Source organism: Cyanistes caeruleus, chromosome 8 (assembly GCF_971803275.1).
Source record: "Cyanistes caeruleus chromosome 8, bCyaCae1.hap1.1, whole genome shotgun sequence".
NCBI classification, from domain to species: domain Eukaryota; kingdom Metazoa; phylum Chordata; class Aves; order Passeriformes; family Paridae; genus Cyanistes; species Cyanistes caeruleus.
In genome coordinates, this window is record NC_141708.1 from 34,424,911 (window position 1) to 34,449,874 (window position 24,964).

Genomic DNA, 24,964 nt, shown 5'->3' on the forward strand with positions numbered 1-24,964 from the left:
ACAACTGGCAAGCAGAAACGTTTTGCAGATGAATCACAAGTGTTGCAATTTGTACTCGCTATGCTAGTAAGACAAATTATTTCGAGGGCTACTGTGAAATATCAGGCAGTGTTTGGAGTTAACTGCATGATAACCCCTTTAGAAACAACCATCAGTACTAGTGGCAAAGTTATCTGCTGACAGCAAAAGCTATTTATACACTTATTTGCTATTCTGCATGAGACCAAACCTAAATCTTGATACTCAAATTCCTCAAACATGGAAAAAGTTCAAAGCTGGCACCTCTCTATTTGTTACAGTAATTAGAATGCCAATGGCAATGAAGTAAAATCGATAAAAGTTTCCTCATTTTCCTCTCAATTCCCAACTTGAATTCCTTCTGATTTTACTCTTCTCACCTGAGAAAAGCCTACTCCAGCAAATTCAAGCTTGAGTCTTCTCCTCAATGAAGGCAGTGATTGTTTCAACAGATGACAGGATCCAAAGTTCCTATTGCTTTACACTACATAGAACAACCAACACCATCAGAATAATATGCTGGAGTGCTGGATTCACACCCATATATTTTGTCCTGTTTTTTCCTCTGTTAACACAGAATTAAAAGGGAGATATTTTAATTCCACAGACAGAATTATCTGTATTAAGTTAATTATTGTAATGGTAGGAAAGGGCTTACCCTCTCATAAATACAAATGCAAGTCTCCTCTGTGTGAGAGATCACTGCCTAATTCAGTACAGCATCCAGTAAGAATCTCAAATGTTGGTTTCCTTGCACTGTCTACATGCTATTTTTAAAATTCCTCCTCATAAAATGTGTCCTCTGGTGTATTTTTACTTAGAGCATTGTAGTGGGACCCCACATTTCAACAGCAGAGTTCATTCTCATTTAAAATACCTGCAGAGCATGCAGGGATCATCCAGAACAAACGCTGCAGATGACAAGCCTGTGCCTTAAAGTCCTGGTATTGTCTTGTATTACCACATAAAGGGCAGTAATGAACAGGAGGGATTTGCATTCTGGTGCTCTATTTATTGTCTAAAATTGACTTCCATATGAAAAATGTTTAGCTCACAAGATGAGCTTTTCCTAAGTGTCAGCATTATGCACTCAGCATGATATCTGATAATCCAGATGTACTCCTTCTGCTTCATCCAGTACATCATTCATCACCAACAATAGAGAAATCCAGGATCAGAGCATAGCTGGGAATTTTGCTGATGCTGCATGAGACACAACAGATAAGTCTCTGGGCTTCTACAGCTATGATGACCAGGAGGTGCTGACAGAAATACAAATACGACTTTGCCAAGATTCTAACTGCAACTTTGATCAAGTACATGCAATAACAAGCTGTCATTTTTACCAGAAAAAAAACATCATACCTGTCACTTTGCAGATGGTGGCAAGCTTTAGTGCCAGGTGAAATTTCATCACAATTAGGAGTGCTGAAAAAAAATATGTGATTCAGTTACACCCAAACATTTTCAGTCAGATTTGCTCAGTTCTTTCAAACAAAGGGCGCCCTAATGGTTTTGTGCAATCACAGGAAGATGTTAGGACAAATCCCAGGATAGAGGAGACTTGACTCAGTGTCTTCTTTGGCTTGAAGACAATTGAATTCATAACTCTGAATTCCCATAAGGACAGGCTTCACTCCTTGCCAGTGGGTACATGTGGCATTGGTGCTGTCCCAGGTTGCTCAAATAATTAAGCATTCTTTAACAGCAGGAGAAAAATCTGGAAATTCCACCTTTCAGAACAGCTTCTGTAACAGGTGACCTGAGCTAGAAAAGCTAGAAAGCTAACTAGGTGGTAGAAAAACACCTTCTCCAGCTCCAAGAATAAAACTTCAGACTCTCAGGCACCAAGAACAGGCCCCCAATTAGCAGGATATTTCAAAGAGCATTTCAGCTCAATGATGAGGATTCCTCTGAGGAAGCTGTTAGAATTTTTTCTTCCAGGTTGTGATGAAGAAAAGGAACAGAGAAATATAAAAAGAACCACTCTACTGCTCAGAAATGAGGATAAAAAACCACCTGCATTCTTGTCCTAGCTGTAGTGGATGTTTTAGTATTTCTGCAAAGTGAAAGAGGACAAGAAGGACAAAGAACATCCCCATGCACTCCTCTCCACCCCCAGAATGTTTTATTGGCACAAAGCTTGGAGTTTTCTCTTGGAGACTGAGACTGAAATGCTGTGAGACCAAGCATCCAGGTCTCATAACCTCAGTGAGTGTCAGGTAACTGCAGCATTTGATGGAAGAATTTCCATCTCCACTTCCCAAAATCTGCCAGTCTAGTCCATTGGGACTTTCAAGTAAAATATCTCAGTAATGCTCAGTCAGAATGTGTCACATAGACACAAATGATGTGTGGGGAGAAAAGGAAAGGAGGAGACTTTGGCAAATGGAAAAATAGAAATGTGTAAATGGAAACTAATTATTTTCACCTGGTATTTGAGAGCATCCATGGGCTTCACTAATATAAATACATTGATAAATATTTCCTCTGTTAACAGAGAAATTCAGCTTTACAGGCAAAACTTAGAAATGAATGGTATTATCTCCCCAACATTTTGTTAAACAAATAATATAAAAGAGAAAAATGAGGTAATTAAACCTCAAAATCCTGTACAGTAATAAAACTAAATGAATCAGCCATGCATTAATAAAGGAAAGCAGAGTTAAATACTAGGGCCTGGTTTATACATTTTGGTTATAAGAACTAAAAACCATGCTCACATATCTGTGTCATTTACTATGAAGAATATCACGTGGCAGTGCTGATTGGTTGTGCCTTATGTAAGACTCAGATAGCAGCCTTATTTTTAGGACAAAGAAAAAACCTACAGCTGTTTAGAAAATGATGCACAGCCCTCACATGAATATTCTTTACCTTTGCTAGTGTATGATTGATAAGAAATTTCAGAGCAGAAGAGATGCAGGGTTTGTCCAAAAGCTTTTAGATCACTAAAAGCCAAAGCCATGTGCAGATCCCAGTTCATCACACAGGCCCTGACACCAGTAAAACCTCAACACTGATCCCACAGAACCATCTCCTTGCAGTTCCCATATTGAGCCCCCACAAATCACCCAGAACCCCGTTCCCAGGGCACAGAAAATACACTTCATTCAATCACTCCAAAAATCTGGCTCAAAATCAAGCTTCGCATCATCTCTCAAAGGTCAGCAAATGTAGGCAATTTTAGACTCAGGATGGGAATTTGATCACAAAGACTCCTCATGGAAACTTGTCTGCTCTGTACTAAAAATTAAAAGAGATTTAAGAATCTGACCAAGACAAATGGATATTAATATGTAGAAACTCCCTGTAATTGTGGCAATGAGCAGTGGAACAACTGCTTGTGGCTCAAGACCTAGATCTAATCAATAAGAAAGTACAGACAGGTTTTCATGGTTGGGATCCTGGCTTGCAGAGCTCACATTGCAGAGGGAAGCTGAGCTCTTCATGCTTGCACAAGCTCACTGCAGCTACAAAGTCTGTGGGAACTGGAGATGGCAACTTCATTTGCTTTCTCCTCCTTCTTGCTTCATCACTCTGAACTGTATTTTGAATATTGTCTAGCTAGACAATGCCTTGCTAGGCTCTTTGTGGGTTTGTGTGTGGGTAAGCATGAGATTCATGCCATATAATTAATCTGCAGGACATATATCACCCCAGAGTTACCTCTTCACAGGGCATGGAAAGTAGAGAAAAGCCTGTGCATTGGATCTGCTGCTTTTGGATTCCCACTGCTGAGAGGGGAACAGGGAGAGGAGAGAGAATCCAAACTAATCAGGAGATTTCAGCCAGAATAGCCAAGATTAGACTGTGAAGCTAAGGAGTGCTACAGCTTGGAAACAGATGCTGAGATGCAATACATGCCATTTTCTTGGATAAACTGTTACATGGATTTAGAATAATTCTGCCAAAAATGCAATCTAGTAAAAGTTACAAAACTGGGATTAAATTGGGAAATTTGTCTAGCGTTGGCATTAAGTTGGCAACAGAATTGTTTTTATATAGTACACGAGAATCAACATTTGACTAGAGCTCCCCTAGCCTTTCTGTTTGTGGTAATTTCCATGAGTTACTATGCTAACATGAGATTATTTTGATTCTACAAGCTTCTACTAACTGCTAGTATGTATATTCACTGAGATCTGAATCCTGCTAAGGATAGATTTGAACTACAACAGATGCAGGATTTTAGAACTCATATTCATACATAAAGGTGCTTAGAATCTAACAGGAATTACTGCACTCTATGCAATTCCTCTTTTTTGCCAAAAATGTTCACAGGTAGCAGAAAGGCCCAGGAGTTAAACTACTCCACAAGATCTAGGAGACCATGATTCAGCTTTCTGCTCTGCCACAGATTGTTTGTGTTACCTTAACAGGTCCTTCAGCTTCTTTAGGCCTCAATTTCCCACAGGTAAAATGCAGTCCACAGCCCTGCCCTGAAGGGTGCTGTGCTCTCAGATTGTGAAAAATGATGGTGATGGAGCCAAACAGACCCATCACAGAGACAAAATGATGTGAACCTGTTCCTTCAGCAAGATTGGCATTGAGAGATGATTTAGTTTGTTGTTCAGGACAAAGTACAGCCACCCACCAGCAGCCTACAACAACATTGCCAAGGCAGAGCAAAGGCAAGCAGAAGGAAAGCTGCATTGCACTTCTCCATCTGCCACAGAGTTCCACTAGAACAGTACAAAACCACTCCAGATACATATCCAGTATGTGTCCTGGCTTTGCTTTGGCCAGTTTTAAGTCTTTTACCCTTCAAACTATACTGTGACAATATTAACACAAGCACTGCTGCCTACTCCCCTCTTGCACACTGTGCACACTAAACAATGTGCATTAGATGTAGGAGAAATAGCCAGGTTTCCAAAGCTGCAATCTACCCAGCCTATAGAGATAAATATAGACAATTACAGATGCATTATATACATTATACTTTGTACAGAGCACCACACCACTGAACTGGAGCTTGAATTTGTAGCTGGTAGATATCATAATTTAAATATCTGGCTACTGTATTGAATAAGTGTGTGAATTACAGCCTGTAAAAGTTTCATGTTCTAGGAAAGCTGCCAAAAAAGGAGCTGCAATGCTACATTTTTTTATTCCAAACCAGGGCTTGAACCTTTGTACTCTTTCCCTCAGTCTCCTCAGTATGCTGAACTGCAGCCTAGTTTTAACATTGTACCCCGTGGCTACAAGGGCTTGTTCTTTGTGTGACACTTTACCAAATACTTGTCTGAACCACAACACTTTGCCCTACACCACTTTTGTAATCACATTCAGAAACAGGCTTATGGCTTCTCTGATAAAAACAGTTCTTCAGAAAGCCAAATTAACAACTCCTTTCTGCTCTTGCTAATCCTAAAAAAAACCCCACCAAACAAGCAGAAACCTCCAAGATTATACTCTGCATACAGAAGTGTATTCTCACTTATTTCAGAGATTTCTGTTCTTTCTTTGGCCTCTGAATTTTGGCATTCAAATTTTCACAGAAAAGTTCACTTGGTCTTGTTGGTTTGGTCGTAAATTTACACAAGCATGTATATGCACACAGAACAGGTTTAGAAAAGCAAAGTATGAGGGCAACACACAGGAAAACAGGGGCTGTGGGAACCCTGACTTCAATGTTTTCTAATTTAAAACATATTTTAAAAGTATTCTACTTTTATACCTCTTTCTGTGTGTGTGCACATACATCCAGGGTCACATGCAAAGAAACGTGGGAGAAAACTCACCCATGATTAACTTCAAAGGGTCCCATGAACTGCATTCCTTCCTCTGCTGTACTTTCTTCTGCAAGCAGACATTTGAAAAGGAAGAAGTGCCCATATTTCTTAGTGAAGTAATTTGTAGGAAGTTAATATCCTCAGCACATCATGCCAGGAAAAAAAATGATCCACTGTGTTCACAGAAAACTTCTTAGGACCTAAAGCAGATGCAAGGTTAATTTGGTTACATACAACTTGAAAATGATTGCTCTACGTTTTATTTATGTTAGTTGGTTAGATCACTTAAGACAGTTTTGGAGTAGAGGAAAAAGAAGATGTTAATTGTCTCTATCAGCATTATTTGATTTCATCTGTAGGCCATCATGACTATGCTTTTAATTTCTCACAGCATACCATGACTTCTTTTGGACAGCAATGATTCTAGAAAAAAAAATCCATATGAAAAGCTGCTGCCTAAACTCAGCTGTCTATAAACAATACTGGACAGTGCCATCAGCTTGCAATATTTCAAAATGTAACTCTGTTCTGCAGCATTTTGTTCTGCAGTCAATACCTTCCACATTAACGTGATGCCCTGAAAGTGTAATGGTGAGGCCTTCATGCCTTTCTAGCCCCATTACTTCCCTCTACTACAGGGATTCTGATTCTTACCACTCCCTGATTCTTACATGATTCTGCCTTCCTAAAAAAAGACACAGGCCTGTTCTGAGTATCAAGGGTAAAACACTGATGGCTTAGTTTTCCCTTGGAACACCAGAACCAGTTCTTGCCACCCACAAGGGAAAATGATCCACTTGGTTGGTGAGGAATCAGAGAAACTCCAGCTTTACACTGGCTTTATAATGAGATAGGAATTTGATCTATAAAGCAATTTGCTGAGACCTGCCACCTGGGAGAAGAAAAGCTGAAGGAGATGAAACCCTAGCAGGCTGTTTGGTGCTGCCCAGCTCCTGGGGAGGTGGTTGGTACCTGGCTCCCAGCCTCTGGCACGTCTCACCCTGGGACAGAACAGCCAGCTGAGAGCTCTGCTTGGCACAGCAGGGCAGTGGCAGAGAGCAGAGCGGCCCTGTTGGAGCAGGGGAAGGTGACAAAGGTGAGGAAGGGATCTTGGAGGGGGCACTCAACACCCTCAGCTCCCTGTGAGTGCTCCCGGAATGCTGCAGCTCCGCGCTGCTCTGAAGCAGCATGGAACAAACAGCCCTGCAGCACCTGAGAACAAGGCACCAGTGCAAGGAGGAGCAGCTTCAGTCACCAAATTCCTTTCTTACCACAGCTAACCTTCAAGCAACCTCCCCAGCATAGACATTTTAGATGAAAACACACAGCATCTACCACTCCAGTTCCAAAATAAATATTGCCAAGGCTGTTTATCCCACCGCAGCGATTTCCAGCTTTTTCTACTTTGTGGCTGCCACATTTTCCTCCTCTCACCCCCAAGTCTGACAAATCCCTGTCTCCTCAAAACTCTGCTGTAATGTCTAAACTTTTGGCCACTGCTGTCTCCTTGGTCTCCTGAAGAAAGCAGAAGAGTTTGTCTGCTAAAAATTTTTGCAGCCTCTCCATCTTTTCTCTCTGATCCCTGGAAACTGTTGGTCAAAGGCATAATCAGCAGTCAAATGGAATGGCTAAATGATCAGGGATGTAATCACCAGCATTCTGGGATATCTGCTGGTCCTTTAATTAACATTCTATAAGATTTCAGACAAGATGCATTTCCTGAACCTTGTTTTTTTCAGCAAATTGAATATATCTAAGGATTGGCTACACCCTTATTTACTACTTGCTGGTTTCTAAAATTCCATATTCAGTAGAAGCAGGAATGCAAACTCTGGGCTTAAAACATGCACAAATACAGCTCTGGGAAAACTGATTTTTCTTTTACAGGTAATACAAGATTTCCCCCAGCAAAGGCAGTTTGTAATGACTTGAGCCAGGAACTCAAGAGCTACCTGAGAAGTGCATCCAGGTGTAGCTGTAGGGCTCCTGGTCTGAGGCTTCACAAGTCACAGCAAGACACATTTGGTCAGATGCCTCCTGGTCTAGACAGAAGATTTCCTCATGCAAAACAGCTAATTGATGTTTCTAATTGAATCCAGGGGATCAGGAGAAAGTTCATAATCACATCAAATTGGAAATGTTCATTTATGTAGGAATATGCTGGGTTTCTTGCATAATCTGTTTCATCTTCTAATAATTACAATGTAATATATTTTGCATTCGCAGTTACACGTCAGCAAGAAATCTGTCCAAGTTTAACCTGAAGTTAATTATTCTGAAAATATTTCCCTTTCTTCCTAATTTTCTCTTCTAGTAGGTATAGTTCCCCTTATTCAATTATGAACTAAAATATACAGCATTCACTTCTATAATTAGCAGGTGACTAATATTTGAACACAAAACCCTCAAAAATTTGATGTGTTTTAATGATTTCTTTTGATCAACAGTGTCCAAGAGTGTAATTTTTTTTTTTTGACAGGGACTTAGAGGAATTACATGTTTGATTTCTTTTGCTGCCTGTGAAAAAACTCAGCATCATTACACTGTGCAGACCCCCACTGCCTGATCTGTGCCTGCAAACCAAATTCAGACTGTTTCAGGATGCCCTAGGTTTACTTAGGCTTTTTTATTTTGCTTGTTGTAGAATTAGTCTAAAAGTGGCTGCAAATAGCCCAGGATAGGAGTGTTTTTGCTGAGACCTGTGCCCCTCTCACCCTGCAGGAATACAGGATTTCAAGCTTTGAACAGAGGCTGATGAATGAAATCGAATTTCGCCTTGAGCGGACACCGGTGGATGAATCAGATGATGAAGTCCAACACGAGGAAATCCCTACAGGCAAATACATAGCTCCCATCTTTGATAAGAGACTCAAGCATTTTCGGGTAATGGAAGGATCCCCTATCACATTCACCTGTAAAATAGTTGGAATACCCGTTCCCAAGGTATGTCACTCTCACTCTAACTGGTAAAGGAATAAAACCCAACCCCACTCTAGTTTCTGTACATCCCTCCAAAGCACGTGGCTCTGTGGAGAGAGCTCCCAAATGAATCATTTCTAAAATAACAGTATCTGCTCCTGAGCATGCATCAGGCCTTTAGATCCAACCACCTGGCTCCAGCAGATGCAGAACTCCACAGCCCCCAGATCTTTCCAGAAAGATGAGAACTGATCTGACCAGAAACGTGCCCGGAGCCAAGAAAAGAGAACCTGACAGGCCCAGCTATGATATGCAGCTGCCTGAGTTCAACCTGGAATCATTCTGTTGTTATAACTGATCTGTGAACTTTATAATATTCTAAAATTTTATTAGCTATCTCTCAACTTTTGTTATTTTGCTAGTTACTGTTACGTCATGGGGATGTGTCTGATCACTACAGGTCTACTGGTTCAAGGATGGCAAGCAGATTTCAAAGAAAAACTCCCATTTCAAAATGAACAGAGAGGAAGATGGAACATGCTCTTTATATATTGAAGCTGCTACTAATGATGATGATGGCAACTACACGATTATGGCTGCAAACCCCCAAGTAAAGTGATTTATTTTCTTTTACAAAAATGCTTGTTTCATCTTTTTCTAATATATGTTCATAGGAACACAGATTAGGCCACATACTTGGTCATCAAATGGTGATTATTATCACAAATCAGGTGCTTCAGAGCATAGGAGAGGAAACCATGATGATGACTGATGAAACTACTCCCCTGTTACACAGACAGTCAAAAGCACTAAGGACATCTTTTCATGTTAGTAACTCCTGCCCTATCTCCCTCCCACTCCCAGCTGCTGATGGGTACCTTTTGAGACATGCTGACAAGACAGACGTGATGTTTCAGGCAGAAAGAATAGAGCAGGGACAAACAAATAGTTACACCAAATTTGGAACTGTTACCAAACGCAAATATATTCTTTATCCAGGATGCAAACAGTCCCACTCCCTTACACCATTCTCCTTGACCCCATGTGCTAGCTACAAGTACATTCATCAGGCAACTTTTTCCAGCTTAAATGCTTCTCTTTTTTTAAAATATTTTTTCTTTCCAGTTTCTATATGGCTGCATTTTGAAGTAGGCCAGCACAAAGGTAGCAGCAGGCAGTACCTGTGGCATGAATAAATAAGCAAGGACAGGCACCACTGCTAAATGCATTGCCACAGCCTGGAAGAGTTTGAGAACCTCCTGCCTCAACTGCAGGCTAACATTATAATAACATATATAATAACATATATAACATTTATATTATATATATACATTTATATATACACATTTATATACACATACATATATACACACAAATGTGTTCATATATACATTTATATATAACATATATATAGCATTTGCTTTGGGGAAGTGGTATTCTCACTATGGTTCAGCTACTTTATAAAAATAAATCCTAATGCACTGTAAGTGTTCAATGTTTCCACTTTAAAATGAAATAAGCCATTAACCAACTATTAATTCTGTTTCCATTGTGAATTGCAGGGGAGGATCAGTTGCTCAGGACACCTGATGGTTCAGAGTGTCCCTTTTCGGGGACGAATATCAACAACTCAGCCTCACAGGTGAAAGAAACAAGTCCTGCAGACCTTCTTTATGCTTTTAATGAAGGCATCCAAAATAACCACTGCATTCACTGAACTTCAGTTCTCAATCATAAAATGGAAATAACAGCAGCAGTTCCCTCCCAGCAGGTCACTTCTATGTTTTTGAAGGTCATCCTCAAATACAGGGAAGTTTAAGTACGATTTCATTTACTTCTTGTAGTGGAGCTAAAGGCAAGGGATGGATTAGCAAAATGAAATTCAGCCAAAAAAAGCAAAAAGAAGCAGAGGCCAGCTTGGGAATCTAAGGATACTACATTATATAGTTAATTTGATAATCTTTCTAAATGGAAAATATGCAATAATTAAATGACAATCAGTCCATTTCTTTCTGCCCTTTTATGTAACTCAAGAAATCTCTCCATCCTTTTCCTCAATTTCTTCCTTTTTGATTTTTTTTTCTTAAGCATTAGGGGAAATAAAATTGACTTGCAAACACACACATGTGATTTTTGTGTTGCAGAACACGACCCCGGGTGCCAGAAGGAGACAAAGAGGCAGTTCAAGAACGCTTTTTCAGGCCATACTTCCTCCAGGCTCCAGGTGACATGGTGGCACACGAAGGGCGGCTCTGTAGGTTGGATTGTAAGGTATGAACTGCCTCCTGTGCTCACTCTCACTTTCCCTACCTCTCTACAGGTAGTGCTGTGTGTTTTCATGTTCTCTGTTGCATCCATAAGCATTTTCCATTCAAGTTTAAATGCTTCATTTTTAAAACTATTTCTTAATGCCATTGTCCTTGAGATGATTCCAGGGATTTCTTTTGAACAAATATTGTTCAAAACAATACGAAGATGAAGAACACAGAAAACACAACCCAGAAACAGAATGCTCACTTACAAGATTGTTCAAATTACTAGATATGTTCACTGTGTCCTTTACCAGTATGAACTCCAGAAGTTCTGCTCCATTATCAGATTCTTGAACATAATCCAGAATAGCACAAAACCGTGAGAAAGAGAGGATTCAGCACGTTGCTTTGTGTTCAAACAAATGTCCCCATTGTATTGGACTGAATTACTGAAGATTAGCACTCCCTGAAAAGAGGGAACTGAGCCCAGCTCATTTGATGCTTCCCCAGCAGGCACAGAGGCAGAAACATCCTCATTTACTGATTGAAATCCTGGCATGAAAGAGCTGTCAGAGGTTAGAGTACAGGGTGAACATCCTGTTACTGAACACATTTAAGAGAATCATCTGTCCAACATTTTCTGCTAGCCCCTCCACGTCCCTGCAGCGCAGCAAAGGTGACAGTGTTGCCACTGACCTCCCTACCCTGAAGAAGGGTAGAGGCTCTGAGGCACAAGTCAGTGCCCTGAAGATGAGCAGGACTCATTACCAATTAATTTACGATGCAGAGTTGACGAGGAGCATGCCAAAGAATTTGGTTATTCCTAGCTCTGCTCTCCTGGCAGAGCTTGGGAAGCCTTAAAGCATGTCTGGCATTGCACAGACCTGGGGAGAGAGCAAGTTCCACTTCCCACTTTCTCTGCTCTGTAAAATGCTACATGGAAAGCAGTGTTTTAGACATGAGTAAGTACTGCTCCCTATTGAAAAGGTTTTTAATGCTACAATACGGTCTAATCTTCAAAAAAATACTTAATTTGTAGCGTTCTAAAGCATGCAAGTTCAACAGCTATGAAGAGTTGTATCATTCTTCATCAAATTTTACAAAATACAAAGTAATTTGTATAGAACTTTTTCTTCATCTCCATTAAATTATGCAGGATTTTAGATCAAGGAATTTGATTTATATTCAGCATCAAAAAAAGAGAAAATTAGCAGATTATTAAGAGTCTTTTGCGAATCTCATATTCAAATTTCATATTTCAAACTAAGTTTCTTCCTTTCTGACTAAGAAAAATATAGATTTTTAATATTTTTTTAATCTTTTTGTTGGTTGTTTTTTGGTTTCCTCCCTTTTGAAAGCAGTCAGCAGAGAAACAAAAACAGAAATAATTTTTAAAAAATTAACCACCTTTCTGGTCTAGATTTTGACATGATTCAGCTGGTATTTGTGAAAAGGCTTAGCTCTGAATTTGCTAACTTCTCTCTGTCAGTTGGACATTTGTCTCGAGCTGTTTCCCTGTCTCTCAGGTGAGTGGGTTACCAACTCCAGACCTGATGTGGCTGCTGAATGGCAAACCTGTGCTCCCAGATGGCAGACACAAGATGTTGGTCAGGGAGACTGGAGTGCACTCTCTGCTCATCGATCCTCTCTCCCAAAGTGATGCTGGAACTTACACTTGCCTTGCCACCAACAAAACAGGACAAAATTCATTTAGTCTGGAGCTCACTGTTGTAGGTGAGAAGCACTGAAAAACTAATTTCAATGATAAAGTTATCTGTATGCATTTCTTCAAACTTACCTTGCATTGTTCCCTACAGACAAGTACAGATAGTACAGATAAATAATGCACTGAGAGCAGGAGAATCCAACAGCTGTAGATACAGATATGTAATTTATATTTATATATATATATATTTTTTCCTCCTCAGATGATGGAGGGAAATGCACCTGGTGCTCAGATGAGTGCACTCCTGTTACTAAGACAGTGCCATAAGAATTCTGCCTCATTATCATCCTTCCTCTCTTATCTGGGCAAAAGGACATTCTTAACTTTCTTCCCAGAAAATCCTTAGGATTTGAACTCATATATATGTGGAGGTGTTCCAGATCTCAGCCCAAATTTTATTTGTTTAAAAATGTTTCTAAGTAGAAGAATTTAATCTGAATACTGCTCTTTAATAAAGCCTTAAAGTAAGGGAGATATTGAAATTTATAGATGTGGCATTAATTTCCTGCAATGGCAGTATGTTTAGACCCATTAGACATGCATATATTGTTTTATGAACTACAGTTCTGCCTATTATTTACTTTATGTTCCCTTACAGAGGTTATATCATGGCATTTCAATTCCCTTCCAACACCCCACTAAAAACTCACAACCTACTTTGGTATCACAAGAACTTTCATTATGTTCTTCCATGCTACCCAAAGAGAAACAAAGAATAAAATATCTCTTTTTTTTCCAGCAAAGGAAGTAAAAAGAGCCCCCATGTTTCTGGAGAAGCTTCAGAACTGTGGTGTTCCAGAAGGCTACCCTGTCAGATTAGAGTGCAGAGTTGTGGGAATGCCTCCTCCCATATTTTACTGGAAGAAAGATAATGAGACCATCCCATCAAACAGAGAGAGGATGAGGTACTGTACCATGACACCCACGCCTGAAGCTTCTTGTGGCTGGACCAGCTGCTCCCATGAAAACATCAGTGATAAGTACAGATGCTGGTGCTTTTTAACAACTCCTTTCACCCCATAAAGCTGTATAAATCTTGCTTCCCTGAGGGGTGAGCAATGGCTGTTTGTGCCTCAGAGAGTGGGGACAGAGCCTGTGGACCACAGGCCAGACAGAATTCATGAATCTCCTCCTTCTCAAACACACTCTGAGAGGGTATTTTAATGCAGGGCAGCACCTTATTCTCTCTGGTTTTTCCCAGTTTAGCTCCAACCAGCTATGAATTCAAACTCAGAACAGCTTCAGTGCCCCAAAGCATGGGATAATAGAGAGTTTATCATGTCAGACAGAGAAACTTAAGCAAGTTGGTCACAAACAAAGGCAGACTTTGATCCATGCTTACAAAATACAAGGTCCCAGTTCAACTCTTGCAGTCAAACACATCACTGTTTTTTAACTTCCACAAAAGAACAGCTGATGAAATAATGTGCCTGGCTGTAACTAATGATAAATTGTTTGCTTTGGTTTTTTTTTTTAAGATTCCTACTTCAGCATATATCTGATTTTAGTATTTTTTTCACTTGGGTCCAACTAACAGCTTGGTGCAGTCACTGTATCTTTGAGATCAGCTTCAAGAAATACCACTCTTCCCACACATAGCTGCAGGCTGTCAGTACAGAAAGCTGGCTCTGCACAGCACCTCTTAGGGATGGACACGAATCACTCTTAGAAAACTCTTTCAGTGAAACTGAAACACACTGAGACTACTGTCCCTCTCCAAAAACCCCAATTAACTCTTGACCCTCTACAGTCTATATGGTTTGGGCCCAGTCCTGTTTAATTTCTCTATAGATAACCTGGAGGAGGGGATTGAGTCTGCCATTAGCAAACTCATGGATGACACCATGTAGATGTTCCCATTTCATAGTGGTTATACACTGTAGTTACAGGAAAATGAACAACTGTCCTAAAATGCCACACTTCCAGTTGTTTCACAAAAGGTTAGAAAACAAATTTTTGCTTCAGCTCAGTAGGGGAATGGCTAAGGGAAACCTCCCACACCCAGGGTACCAGGAATAAGCTCTGGGGTTGGGACAGCTCTGCTGTTTCAGCCAGTTGAGACCAGAAACCCCAAAGGCTTCCAGTGGCTCTGGACAGACCCACAGGAAGCATCATCCCTGTTTGTCCCTATCCTGCCTCACTGCCTTCCTGCCTGATGCCAAGAGAGCTTTTTGTATCTCAGCAAAGGGTAAATGCTCCCTTTTTTGTTAGAGCTGCTGGAAGCACAAAATGTCTTCTTGTCCTGCAAGTTTGTGGTATCCTCCCAATTCCTACAGAAACAAAATCTCAAATTTCAGAATGTCCTGGAACTTCAAGTGTTCTGAAGTGCTCATCTCACAAGTCTTCCTTTATAATGACAGAAATACTTGCATTGATAAAAAGGACCAGCCTCAGCCTAGAGAGCAGAGGAGTCTCAGTTCTGTTGTATTGTGCTGAAAAGTTTTTCCTGGAAATTGCAGCCACAGTTTTAGATCACTGGAGAGCAAAGGAAGTGGAGGGAACAATGAAGCAGGTTTCTTTTAGAGTGTTGGCTAAACAAGTCTTTCTGATTTTCCTACTTGGTCGTTTTCTCATAGACAAGGGTGCCCCAAGAAAGTTTCCCACTGGATCTGGTTGCTGTTGTGAAAAATATCATAACTTTGTACAAGTGCTCCTGGTATTTTGTAATGTTCTTGTTCCAGCTTCTGAACCAGCAAAGAATACAGAATGATTGTGCAGCAGGTTTAGCTCGTTAGCATTCAATAAATCATGCTAATATTAACATATACAGAGTAGCAATTCAGCTCCCACAGTCACACCATGGCTGTGCACAACTGAGAGGAGCCAGAACAGACCTGAGATTTCCTCATCCTTGTTTGAGGCTGTATGAAAGCAAATCTATTGACTACAGACTGCTACCTCTTTGTGACTAGAGATATCCATTTGAATTTCAAATATGTACTTAAAATCTGAAAGGTGAGGTGCTCTACAGAAATGCTAACTCCCAAATATTGTTTTCCAGCATGCATCAAGATACAACAGGGTATGTCTGCCTCCTGATCCAGCCTGCCAAGAAAGCAGATGCTGGCTGGTACACCTTGTCTGCAAAGAACGAAGCTGGCATCGTCTCCTGTACTGCTCGACTCGACATATACGGTAGGTATTGGCTGGGAAAGAAAACAAGGCCACTCTTAGTCTGGGTTTTGCAGTCATAGCATGGCCACAGCTTCATAAGGCCCCAGAAGAGATCTAATGATACAGCTAAATGGCCAAGGAGCTCTGCTGTGTCGGGGTAAAGGAGAGTAAGGACAAAAATCCAAAGCAGGAGTTTCACACAATATCCTCTACTCCCATTTTCCACCTCCCAGAATCCCTAGACACACAAGCTTGTATTTTCAAGTTGAACCTTAACTCTCCTGCCTCTGATGTGTCTGTGCTACAGTCCTGACCGGACAGAGTAATTACAAATTTATTTAACAATAAATTGCACACAAGAAAGCAGAGCCCTTCTCCCACAGAGCACAGGGGGTGCAAACCAAGCCTAACTGATGGGGGCTACTTTACATCCAATGCATTTGTCTAGGATTCAAAAGGCCCCAGCCCTCTTCAAGAACTACATCATTTAACTGTTATTTCTGCAAGGTGGAATAGAAAAAGCAGCATATTTTGATCACTTAAGCAGCATAATGAAACAGAAAGCACGTTCCACTGAATAATATATATATAAACTGAATATATATATATATATATATATATATATATATATATTCTACGAATTGGTTGGATTAGAACCAGACCCTTAAAGGAAAAAGAACCAAAAAGAAAAAGCTCATGTTTTCAAACTCATATTTCTATTTTGTTTTTTAAACCCCACCTAATTATCAGAAGTCACCAGTGCATCTCTGTCAGCCTCCTGCCACCTCGTGGTGATTGGGCAACAGTGATGGAAGGCTCAAGAGAGGGCTGGGAGAGGCTGATTTAAGAAAAGTGAAACAAAATTTAAAAATTCTTTAGGTATCTAAATGTTGAAAGACATAAATTTTCAAATGAAGGATTCAAGGCAAAAACAGGAAAAATACAGAGATCAGGAAATGCTCCCCAGTTCCAACCACATTTTCTAGGATATGCAACTCACACCCCAAAGTGAGTGACAGGAGTGATTTTTCTTTGTGCTGTTTTGAATGGGTGGGGTCGAGAGGTGATCTGATATCTGCAACTCTGGGTGCAAAGCAAAATAATAATGAGTAAATAATGAGTTCAAGTAGAAACAAATTGGGCACTGCAAAAAAAAAGGAGGCTCTTTTTAAAATACTTCCAGATAGGGTCAAAATTCAGCATGGAAAGATTCAGCATGGAAAGAAATTTCCTGTCAATATTTAACATGTAGATTGTTGTCTTCCAATTAAGATACTCAGGGCATTGGAGCCTGAGCTTGACTTCCATTTTCAAACCCTTTTATTTTATAGACAGATAAGTCTATCTAATTTGGGTGCAGACCCATATAGATAAACACTGGCAAAGATAATATTATTTTCCCTTGTCTGAAGTGTTTTAGAGGTAACATAATACTACTAGGCATTATGTAATATAATACTTTTACAAAATTTTAGCAGTATTTGTTCCTATAGGAACACGTAGAATGCTACTTTGAAATTACTGAATATGTCTTTGGATTAAATTTCTTTTAATTTCTTTTTTCTTTTTAGTATTTTAAAAAACCTAGATAACATGTGAGTAGTTTTAACCACTGCATGGCAATAAAAATTGCAATCACTTCCTTGAAGAAAAGCCATCCAGGAGGATGAAGCAGTACAGAATCAGAGCCCTGGCCACTTTGTTCATCTCTGTTCATGTATGTTTTTAGTTTTGATTGAAGGCTGTGGAGGAAGCTCCAAAGATTCAATCATTCAATTTTGGACTTTGTGAAATCCATGCAAACATTGCCATTGAATTGAAAAGGGATGAAAATTTTACCTGTAGCCTTCAATCGAATTACTGAACATACAAACAATGCCAATGATAATATTTGAAAGAGCAGACCCTAACCCAGAAAGAACAATGCTGTGCCCTCTTCAGGGATATTGGAAGCAACTTTCCAGGGGTGTGTAATGATTTCTACTGTTTCTTTGTGACCTGACCTGGAGTTTATACAGCTCACTGTGTTTCTGTCACTGCAGCTCAGTGGCACCGTCAAATTCCACAAGCACTCAAGCTCCGTCCCGGTGGCAGCCGCTACACAAACCTCAGCCAAGGACTCGACATCTTCTCTGCCTATCCAGCTCCTGAGAGCCCCATGCTGTTTTCATCCCCAACCCAAAAGTTGGTGGAGAGTGAAGAACTTTGAAAAACAAACACTCGTTCCAGTTGCACCTGCGGAGATACTTAGAACTGTGAAAAAACTAAATAATAATAACAATAATATTGATAATAATAAAAAAAAGAGGGACAACTCACGATGCTCAAGGTTTACAAGCAACTTGTTTGTAATTAAGTGTTCTGCTGCTGCAAATGCTGCAAGTAATATATGGTACCAGACTTTTGCATATAATTTTAATGCAGGATAATTGTGGTATGGAGTGTTGTGCAATAAATTCAGTACTGTGTAGTTTGCTAAGAATTACATAGTGAACATAGTTTTCAGCACCTAAAAGCCAATACCACTTTTACTTCTTGAATTAGAGCTACTGCACTGTAGGTGCCATGGTAAGGATTGATGATGATTAGCTGGATTACTGCCAGTGAAAACACTGACATTACAGTAACACCAGTCCTGAATGAGGGGTAAACAACAAGACTTTGAATGTAATTTTAAAAACATGCCAAATAATCACAAAGCACAGGTTAAATGGAAAAGATGTAACTCATTTTTATATATGATTATTATGCCAGCCTATTCTAGAATTTTTGAACTTCAGACTAGATAAATATAGCATTTCATGTAGGTACAGGTGTATGCCCTAAATATTTATATCTGTGTGTGCGTGTACTCTTGGTGTAAGGGTTCATAAAATAAGGTGCAGGGTGTGTGCATAAGGCACATAGCAAATGGGAATTCCTCTTGTCTGAAGCATGCTCTCTTGAGCCCCTAGCTGAAACTATTTTCCAGATGTGCTTCATACTTCTTCCTTTACCATGTTAGTGATCCTTTGATTTTGGATGATACCAAACTTTGTCACTTCATGGCTTTTAAATATCAGTCTCTTTTTCCTTCTTTTTAATGTGCATCTACCATCCAGCTCATTTTATAGTTAAATGAAAAGGAACTATGACCTGGTAAATTTTCACCACCATTTAGGAAGCAATCACAAGTGTGGTGTCTAATAGGAAGACAGAAAATTCTGTTAATATACAGAAGTTATGACATTAAGCAACTGTTATATGCAAAACGCTAAAAAACCCCAACAGTTATAATAAATAAGGCAAATAAATGAAAGCTCAAGAGAAGGTGTTAAGTGACAACACTTAATGATTGCTTTAAATATATTTGGCATCTATATAGTTACATTAATACCTCCTGTTGTTAGAATCTGTGAATGTTTAAGATGTTTTCCTGCATCTTTGAATTACTGCTAAACCTCTCCTCTAGACATTGTTTTCAAACACTTTCTTACTGCTTTTAACGTGGCTGCAGAATGCAACAGTCATGATCAAAGCCACAGAGATGAAACAAAAATTTAACAGATACCTTCATTTTAGACTGTGTCTTGGGTTACTTCAAATTTAAAATTTTAACTTAAAAAACTTCCATATGCAAAGAAAACAATGAAGAGTTATGTTAAAAGCAAAAGAATATTGGATATAGCCAGAGACTGAGAAGAGAATCCTTTTCACTGAGCTTCCCACAAATACAGCTTCTGTTGTTCCTAACTCTTGATTCCCTCAGGATTTAGAGGAAGTGAATTTCTTGTGCTGTTTTACTTCCCACCTGAGTGAACACAATAAACAAAACCATGATTATAACTCGCATATTTTTGTTAGAAATCTCAGCCAACCCAACCCAGACTGTACATACCAGAAAGCTAAAACACAAACATCCTAAGAGCTAAAAAAGCTGCAGGTATTTCCATGGGAAAGCAGATGTTGCCCACGTTGTACCTCTTCCCTGGCAAACAAAATAAAATTCGTGGCAATTAAAAGTGATGCATTGAGTTAAGAGACTTCAGTAATGAGATGCACAACTTAAGATGTACTGTGTGTCTGCTCCAGTTACCTTCAGCTGGCTTTAAGGATGGCATAAGGATTCCAAAACTACTCCCAAAATTTCAATTTTCCAATATTAGTTACTACTCTTGGAAAAAATAATCCAAGAAATTTTATTGGATTTTGCTAGCTCAATTCAGTGCTATTGGGAAATGGAAAGGCAGGAAATTAAGACACAAAAGATCAAACTCACATCTACAGCCCTGGTCTTCCCATTATTTCACAAATCAGAGGGAGGGTTTGATCTCAAGTATTCCAGGTTGTATCCTGGCCATCAGGATTCATCCCTAAGCCCAGTCAAGAGGTTGCCTGCTTGGAAGTCCCCTGTGGCCCCTTTGCCTGGCTGAGAGTGAGTGGTTGGACCAGGTTGGACCCGGTTGGACCCTTAGCTTTCATCAGACTTAAATCACTCTATGCTTCCTAAATTATTTTATTTTCCACTGCCTAAATATCCTACCTGGATTAAGTTACCTGTCAGCTGAGTAGAAATTAAGAATCCAAGCAAGAAAAAACTTTTCCTTTTTTGCTGGAATCTAACCTATTAGGCAAGGCCAGCTACAGGACTTCTTCACACAGTGAAGAAACAAGGAATGCCAATACTCACCACTGGCAAATATCTGGTTCCAGTGCTGCAATCCTACTGATCAGTATTACTGACAGCAGCAGTGATTTTCACATTTTACAACATCAGGCATTGCTGACATCAAAAACTCAATGCAAATTAAAAGAGAAAGTGCTCAGTGCAAACATGCAAACCATATCTCTTCAACTTTTCTCTGAAATATCAGTGGAGTGTCTCCAAACTCACATCATTATAGCCTGAGCTGATATGTTGATATTTAAGTGGTACAATATTAATGAAAATGCACATTCAGTTCTTTGCAAGTGCGAGGACAAGAAGCTGAAAGACCTTTCCCAAAGATCAGTGTAAGACGGATTAATCCACAGTCATTCAAGAAGGGGCCCCAGAAATCTCAGTGAGAGTCAGACTACAGAAAGCAGATCACCAAAAATGCCTTAGCTGAATTATAATATTCTCTCCTGATCGATATTTCCTGGCAAAAAGATCCAAACCCTTTGCATTTCCCTACAAAACGAAGAAGTCAACAATTGCAATTCCTTTTGGTAGCTCTGATAAAAACAAACCCATGCTCTGATCCCAAATGGTCTGTAGTTGTTACATGTTGTTCCCTATCTGCTACAGGACATTTCTCCTCTGTGTGTACAGCAAGCCTGTAAATACAGCTTGTGGGAATGGATGTCAATGCTGTTTAACAATGTGCTCACCATAAGGAAGAGCTTGAGATGACACCAAAATTACATTTGTGTTGTTAAGTGGTGGAAAAAACAAGGGGGGAATGGCCTTGTAGGACAGTGCTGTGTTGCCACACCATGCCAGGATGTGCTAGAGCCACTCTTCTCCTTCCTGAACAACCTGGCTGCTCATTGCTGGTCTTTACTGAATAACCAGTTCCACTTCACACTAACACAGCTTTTCATTCTCTTACTCAGGGCAGGCTACTGCAGCAACACAACTTAATGTTAGACCTTCCACTGAAGTCACTGTTAGTTATGAACTTCCACAAGTCCATGAAAACACCACAATGTGGAGCATTGTGTAAGTGTGATATATAAATGTTCAGCTTTGTAACCTCCCAAAGTTACAATCAGTTTGTCTAGGGATTCACAGTCTTGTAGGTTTATTTAGTTCCCCATTTTCTCCTAGTCCTGGTTTTGCATACAACCAGTAACAGGCAAAATATATTGCAAACTAGAGCAGAAACGACATCTTTTGTGTTGCAGTTCTAGATTTCAAAAAGTATTATTTCTGCTTGAAACTTTTGGTCCAGGATGATGCAAACCCAGCCTGCAGCAGCGTTACATCTGGGTCTGCATGGATATCACTGGACCTCTTGCCTTAAAACCACTGGATTGAGTTCCTTGCTTCCATGTGGAAGGTGGAGCAACCCTTCTGAATGCCTTAAATCTGCTAACACGAGGAGATGAGAGCACACACTGCAGAAAGGAAAACCCAACTTTTTGCAGTTTTCATCCTGATATGTAAACAACTGCCAGCCACAGTTGTTTACAGTAATTCTAGGTACTTCAACCAATAAATCTGATTCATACAGATTCATTTAAGAACTGTGCTCTTAATGCTATCAGGTTTAAAAATGCTAGTTTCTGAAAAACATCTTTACAAAACCTACTGAAATATTTATACTGTTAATACTGGAGAAGTGATTCATTGATAACTGCCTTATTATTTCCAAATACAAAAATGTTCACTTTGAGCCTTAAAATTCTAGTTAATATTTCTTCTTGATCAAAGTTGATTTTTTTATATTTTTCCTAAAGTCGTTTTCATCGGGAAGAAAAATGCTCAAGTTTTATAGTCTATTTTAAGTGCACTTGAAAGGAAAAAACCAGTAATTTAGTTCCCTTCATCTCACCTGAACTTAAATAAATGCTTCAGAGTTGCATACAAGACTGTGTCCTTCACATGTTCAAATAATTGTGAAAATGTGCAACAATGCCACAAGTTTTCTCAGAACCTTGCTGTAACAGCTGATTAATGAAATCAGACATTGCATTATTTAGAAGAAAATCATAAATATTGTCAAGTTTTATGCTGGCCATGCTGCTAGCAGGTAGCTGGAAGCTGTTTTGTTGCTTTTTTAAACAATTCTTGGTATCATTTCCCATTGGTTTTAAAATGTATTCCTACCTACAGTCTGCCATAGCTGAACTCCATCGTGTCTCAAAATGAATCTGCCTGTTGCACGGTCACCTGGCCTCCATCCTGCCCTGGAATACCTGTTTGCTGCATCCACACCAGCACTGCTGCAGCTCTCTGTGCACTCAGGCACAGGGCACTGATCTCTTCAACCCTTGGCTGTGCATCCAGAACCTGAAGAGGAAAAATCTGAATGAGGGCAAATCAAACACACAAACCACACTCAAGGTCACCCTTCCCTATGCATGTCCTCAACACAAAAAATTGAGATTCTTCTGTGTGTAAGGGCCAATTAATACATTTAGGAATGGGTTTGAAAAAGCTGCAGATGCAAAACAAACTCTTGAAGGAAAGCTGGATCTCATAACTCAGATACGGAAGAGAACAGGACCAAAACCAAAGGATGAGTCCTGTCACTTTTGCTCTCCCATGTAACCATGTTTCTCCATTCCCACCTGATTTCCATGTACTTCTGCGCCTGCCTTCACATTGCACCATTTCCTCTGAGCAGCAGAAGTTGCTTCTATTAATGCCTTTATACATCAAGTCCACTATAAAGAACAATTTATTGCATAATCCAAAGAAATCTTGGACCGTATGTGTGTGAATTTAAGTTGCCCACTTACACTAGTGGGAATTCTGTTCAGAAACTCACCATCCTTTATGATCACACAGTCTGCTACTAACAGGAAACACAGTTTTGTAAAGAAATGGAAAAACACTGAAGACAATCTGAAATATTAGAAGAAAATATTACTGTACACCCCAGGCTACAGGAAGCCGGTTGAAAATTAACTTTTTAATCCTTGGAGTTACCTATGCAGACACTTCAAGCAAACTTTTTAAGATATATTTTGCATGCTAATTTCTGTACAAATGACAACAGAACCACAAATTATAAAACAAAAATAGTAAACGATATTAAAATGTACTCTTTAGTAGAAGAGACATTAAAATATACATGGGGTTGGTTAGGGGTTTTGAAGCCAGGTTTGCTTGAAATGTAATTCAAGTTTAAAATAGTGAGCATTTTTTTAAAAGTCCACAAGTACCAGGTGAAATCAATGTTTGTTTTAAGGTATCTGTGCAGAGGAAACACTGGACTGCTTCTTCCATGAATAAACATGCCCTCATCTTCAGTGCACTTGGTTTTTTCCCCTGGATATTTTGTAGAAATAGAAGAATTGAACATACTTAGAGCAAAAAGCAGCTCTTCCATGAATTATTTTAAAAATCTGGGTAAATTTCACTCCTAAACTACAGAGAACCACATCTGTATTGCTTTCAGACAGCTGGAATCCCAAGAGCAAGGGTACCAACATTAAGGCAAAAGCTTCCTTTGGCCAGGATATAGTACTTATTTTAAATTTGTGCCTAGTGGATCCCATCACAGGAGGGACTTCCACAAAGATTTCACAAGGAAAGTTTTACTTAACAAGACAGAGGGAGTGAACAAAATATTGAAATAAATAATGGTACTCATGCTTCCCCACAGGAAGAAGCTACAATGTCATTGACTTTATGAATGTATGGAAAGATGGACTGTGCACTAGATACCCTCTAAATGGTGAGATGGAAGACAAAAGCCTAAAAAATTGGAATGAATGCAAGTTGAAAGACATGCTGCTGATGAGAAAATATTGATCTTTTATTACCAGTTCTGGGAATGTGCTACTCTAACTCTGCTTTCAGCCACTGCAAAGTCATTGCACTTAAAAATGCCACTCCAGTTCCAAGCTCAAAAATAACTCTGGGCATGTCAAAACAGGGTGATACAAGTAAAAGAATCACAGAAGCAGAGTATTTGTAGCTTCAAACAGAAAACCCTGCAGAAAGTCCTTTCAGAAAAACAGAGGTTAATTTCCCACAAATAGTATTTATATTTGTAAAGTATTTGTGAAGTATTTGTAAAGGAAAGCTATGAAAAGAAATCAATGATTTACTGAATAGTTGTTGCATTTGACAAGTCCCAAACCAGCATGGATATTATCTGCTTTTCAAACTGTACTCAGGAAGAATTTTTTAATGCTCAAACTTTGCCATCACCTCGGCTGACTCCCCAAAAGGCTTTGACAGGTAATCAATAGGCAGACAGCTGTCTGTGCACTACACAGAATTTACTCTGCTGCCTTCACTACTACAGTCAACTGAAAATCCCAACTTCAACACTGCACCCTGCCAAGAAACAAAACCAGTACAGAATTAGATAAAATCACAATTTTCCCAGCAGCAATATTACTAATTATAAATAAAGGCATCAGTAAACATTCATGTCCCATTAGCACAACAAAATCTAAGAGAATGGGGATGACAGGGGATTATAACCTTAACATATTGTTCATGACCTGGTTTATAAGTGCTCACTACCTACACTGAAGCACTTAGCAGGGTTTCA

The 24,964-nt window shown here is 39.5% G+C and overlaps 3 protein-coding genes across 16 annotated transcripts in view; 1 reads left to right on the forward strand and 2 right to left on the reverse strand.

Moving 5' to 3' along the window:
• Positions 1-18,002, reverse strand: part of HERC4 (HECT and RLD domain containing E3 ubiquitin protein ligase 4) — a 98,136-nt gene extending 80,134 nt beyond the window's left edge. For 2 of the 5 annotated variants that reach the window (XM_086900069.1, XM_086900060.1), the window contains exons 1-4: positions 17,771-17,855; positions 5,766-5,956; positions 1,384-1,446; positions 399-583 (exon numbers count right to left, since the gene is read on the reverse strand). The gene's annotated coding sequence lies outside the window, so the exon portion shown is untranslated. Of the gene's footprint in view, positions 1-398; positions 584-1,383; positions 1,447-5,765; positions 5,957-17,770 lie in introns of all 5 variants that reach the window. The other 3 variants (XM_086900062.1, XM_086900061.1, XM_086900063.1) reach the window with 2 other exon arrangements.
• The window catches only part of MYPN (myopalladin), a 68,200-nt gene extending 50,115 nt beyond the window's left edge, over positions 1-18,085 (forward strand). For all 6 annotated transcript variants that reach the window (XM_086900055.1, XM_086900054.1, XM_086900057.1 and 3 more), the window contains 8 exons: positions 8,478-8,699; positions 9,136-9,285; positions 10,238-10,317; positions 10,820-10,946; positions 12,454-12,661; positions 13,393-13,558; positions 15,655-15,788; positions 17,810-18,085. In XM_086900055.1, coding sequence (XP_086756181.1) covers positions 8,478-8,699; positions 9,136-9,285; positions 10,238-10,317; positions 10,820-10,946; positions 12,454-12,661; positions 13,393-13,558; positions 15,655-15,788; positions 17,810-17,976 — 1,254 coding nt within the window. In that variant the 3' untranslated portion in view covers positions 17,977-18,085. The remainder of the gene's footprint in view (positions 1-8,477; positions 8,700-9,135; positions 9,286-10,237; positions 10,318-10,819; positions 10,947-12,453; positions 12,662-13,392; positions 13,559-15,654; positions 15,789-17,809) is intronic.
• Positions 18,086-18,833: 748 nt separating this feature from the next.
• The window catches only part of PBLD (phenazine biosynthesis like protein domain containing), a 38,673-nt gene continuing 32,542 nt past the window's right edge, over positions 18,834-24,964 (reverse strand). For 2 of the 5 annotated variants that reach the window (XR_015289966.1, XR_015289962.1), the window contains exons 11-13: positions 23,225-23,301; positions 22,561-22,743; positions 18,834-19,734 (exon numbers count right to left, since the gene is read on the reverse strand). The gene's annotated coding sequence lies outside the window, so the exon portion shown is untranslated. The remainder of the gene's footprint in view (positions 19,735-22,560; positions 22,744-23,224; positions 23,302-24,964) is intronic. The other 3 variants (XR_015289967.1, XR_015289971.1, XR_015289968.1) reach the window with 2 other exon arrangements.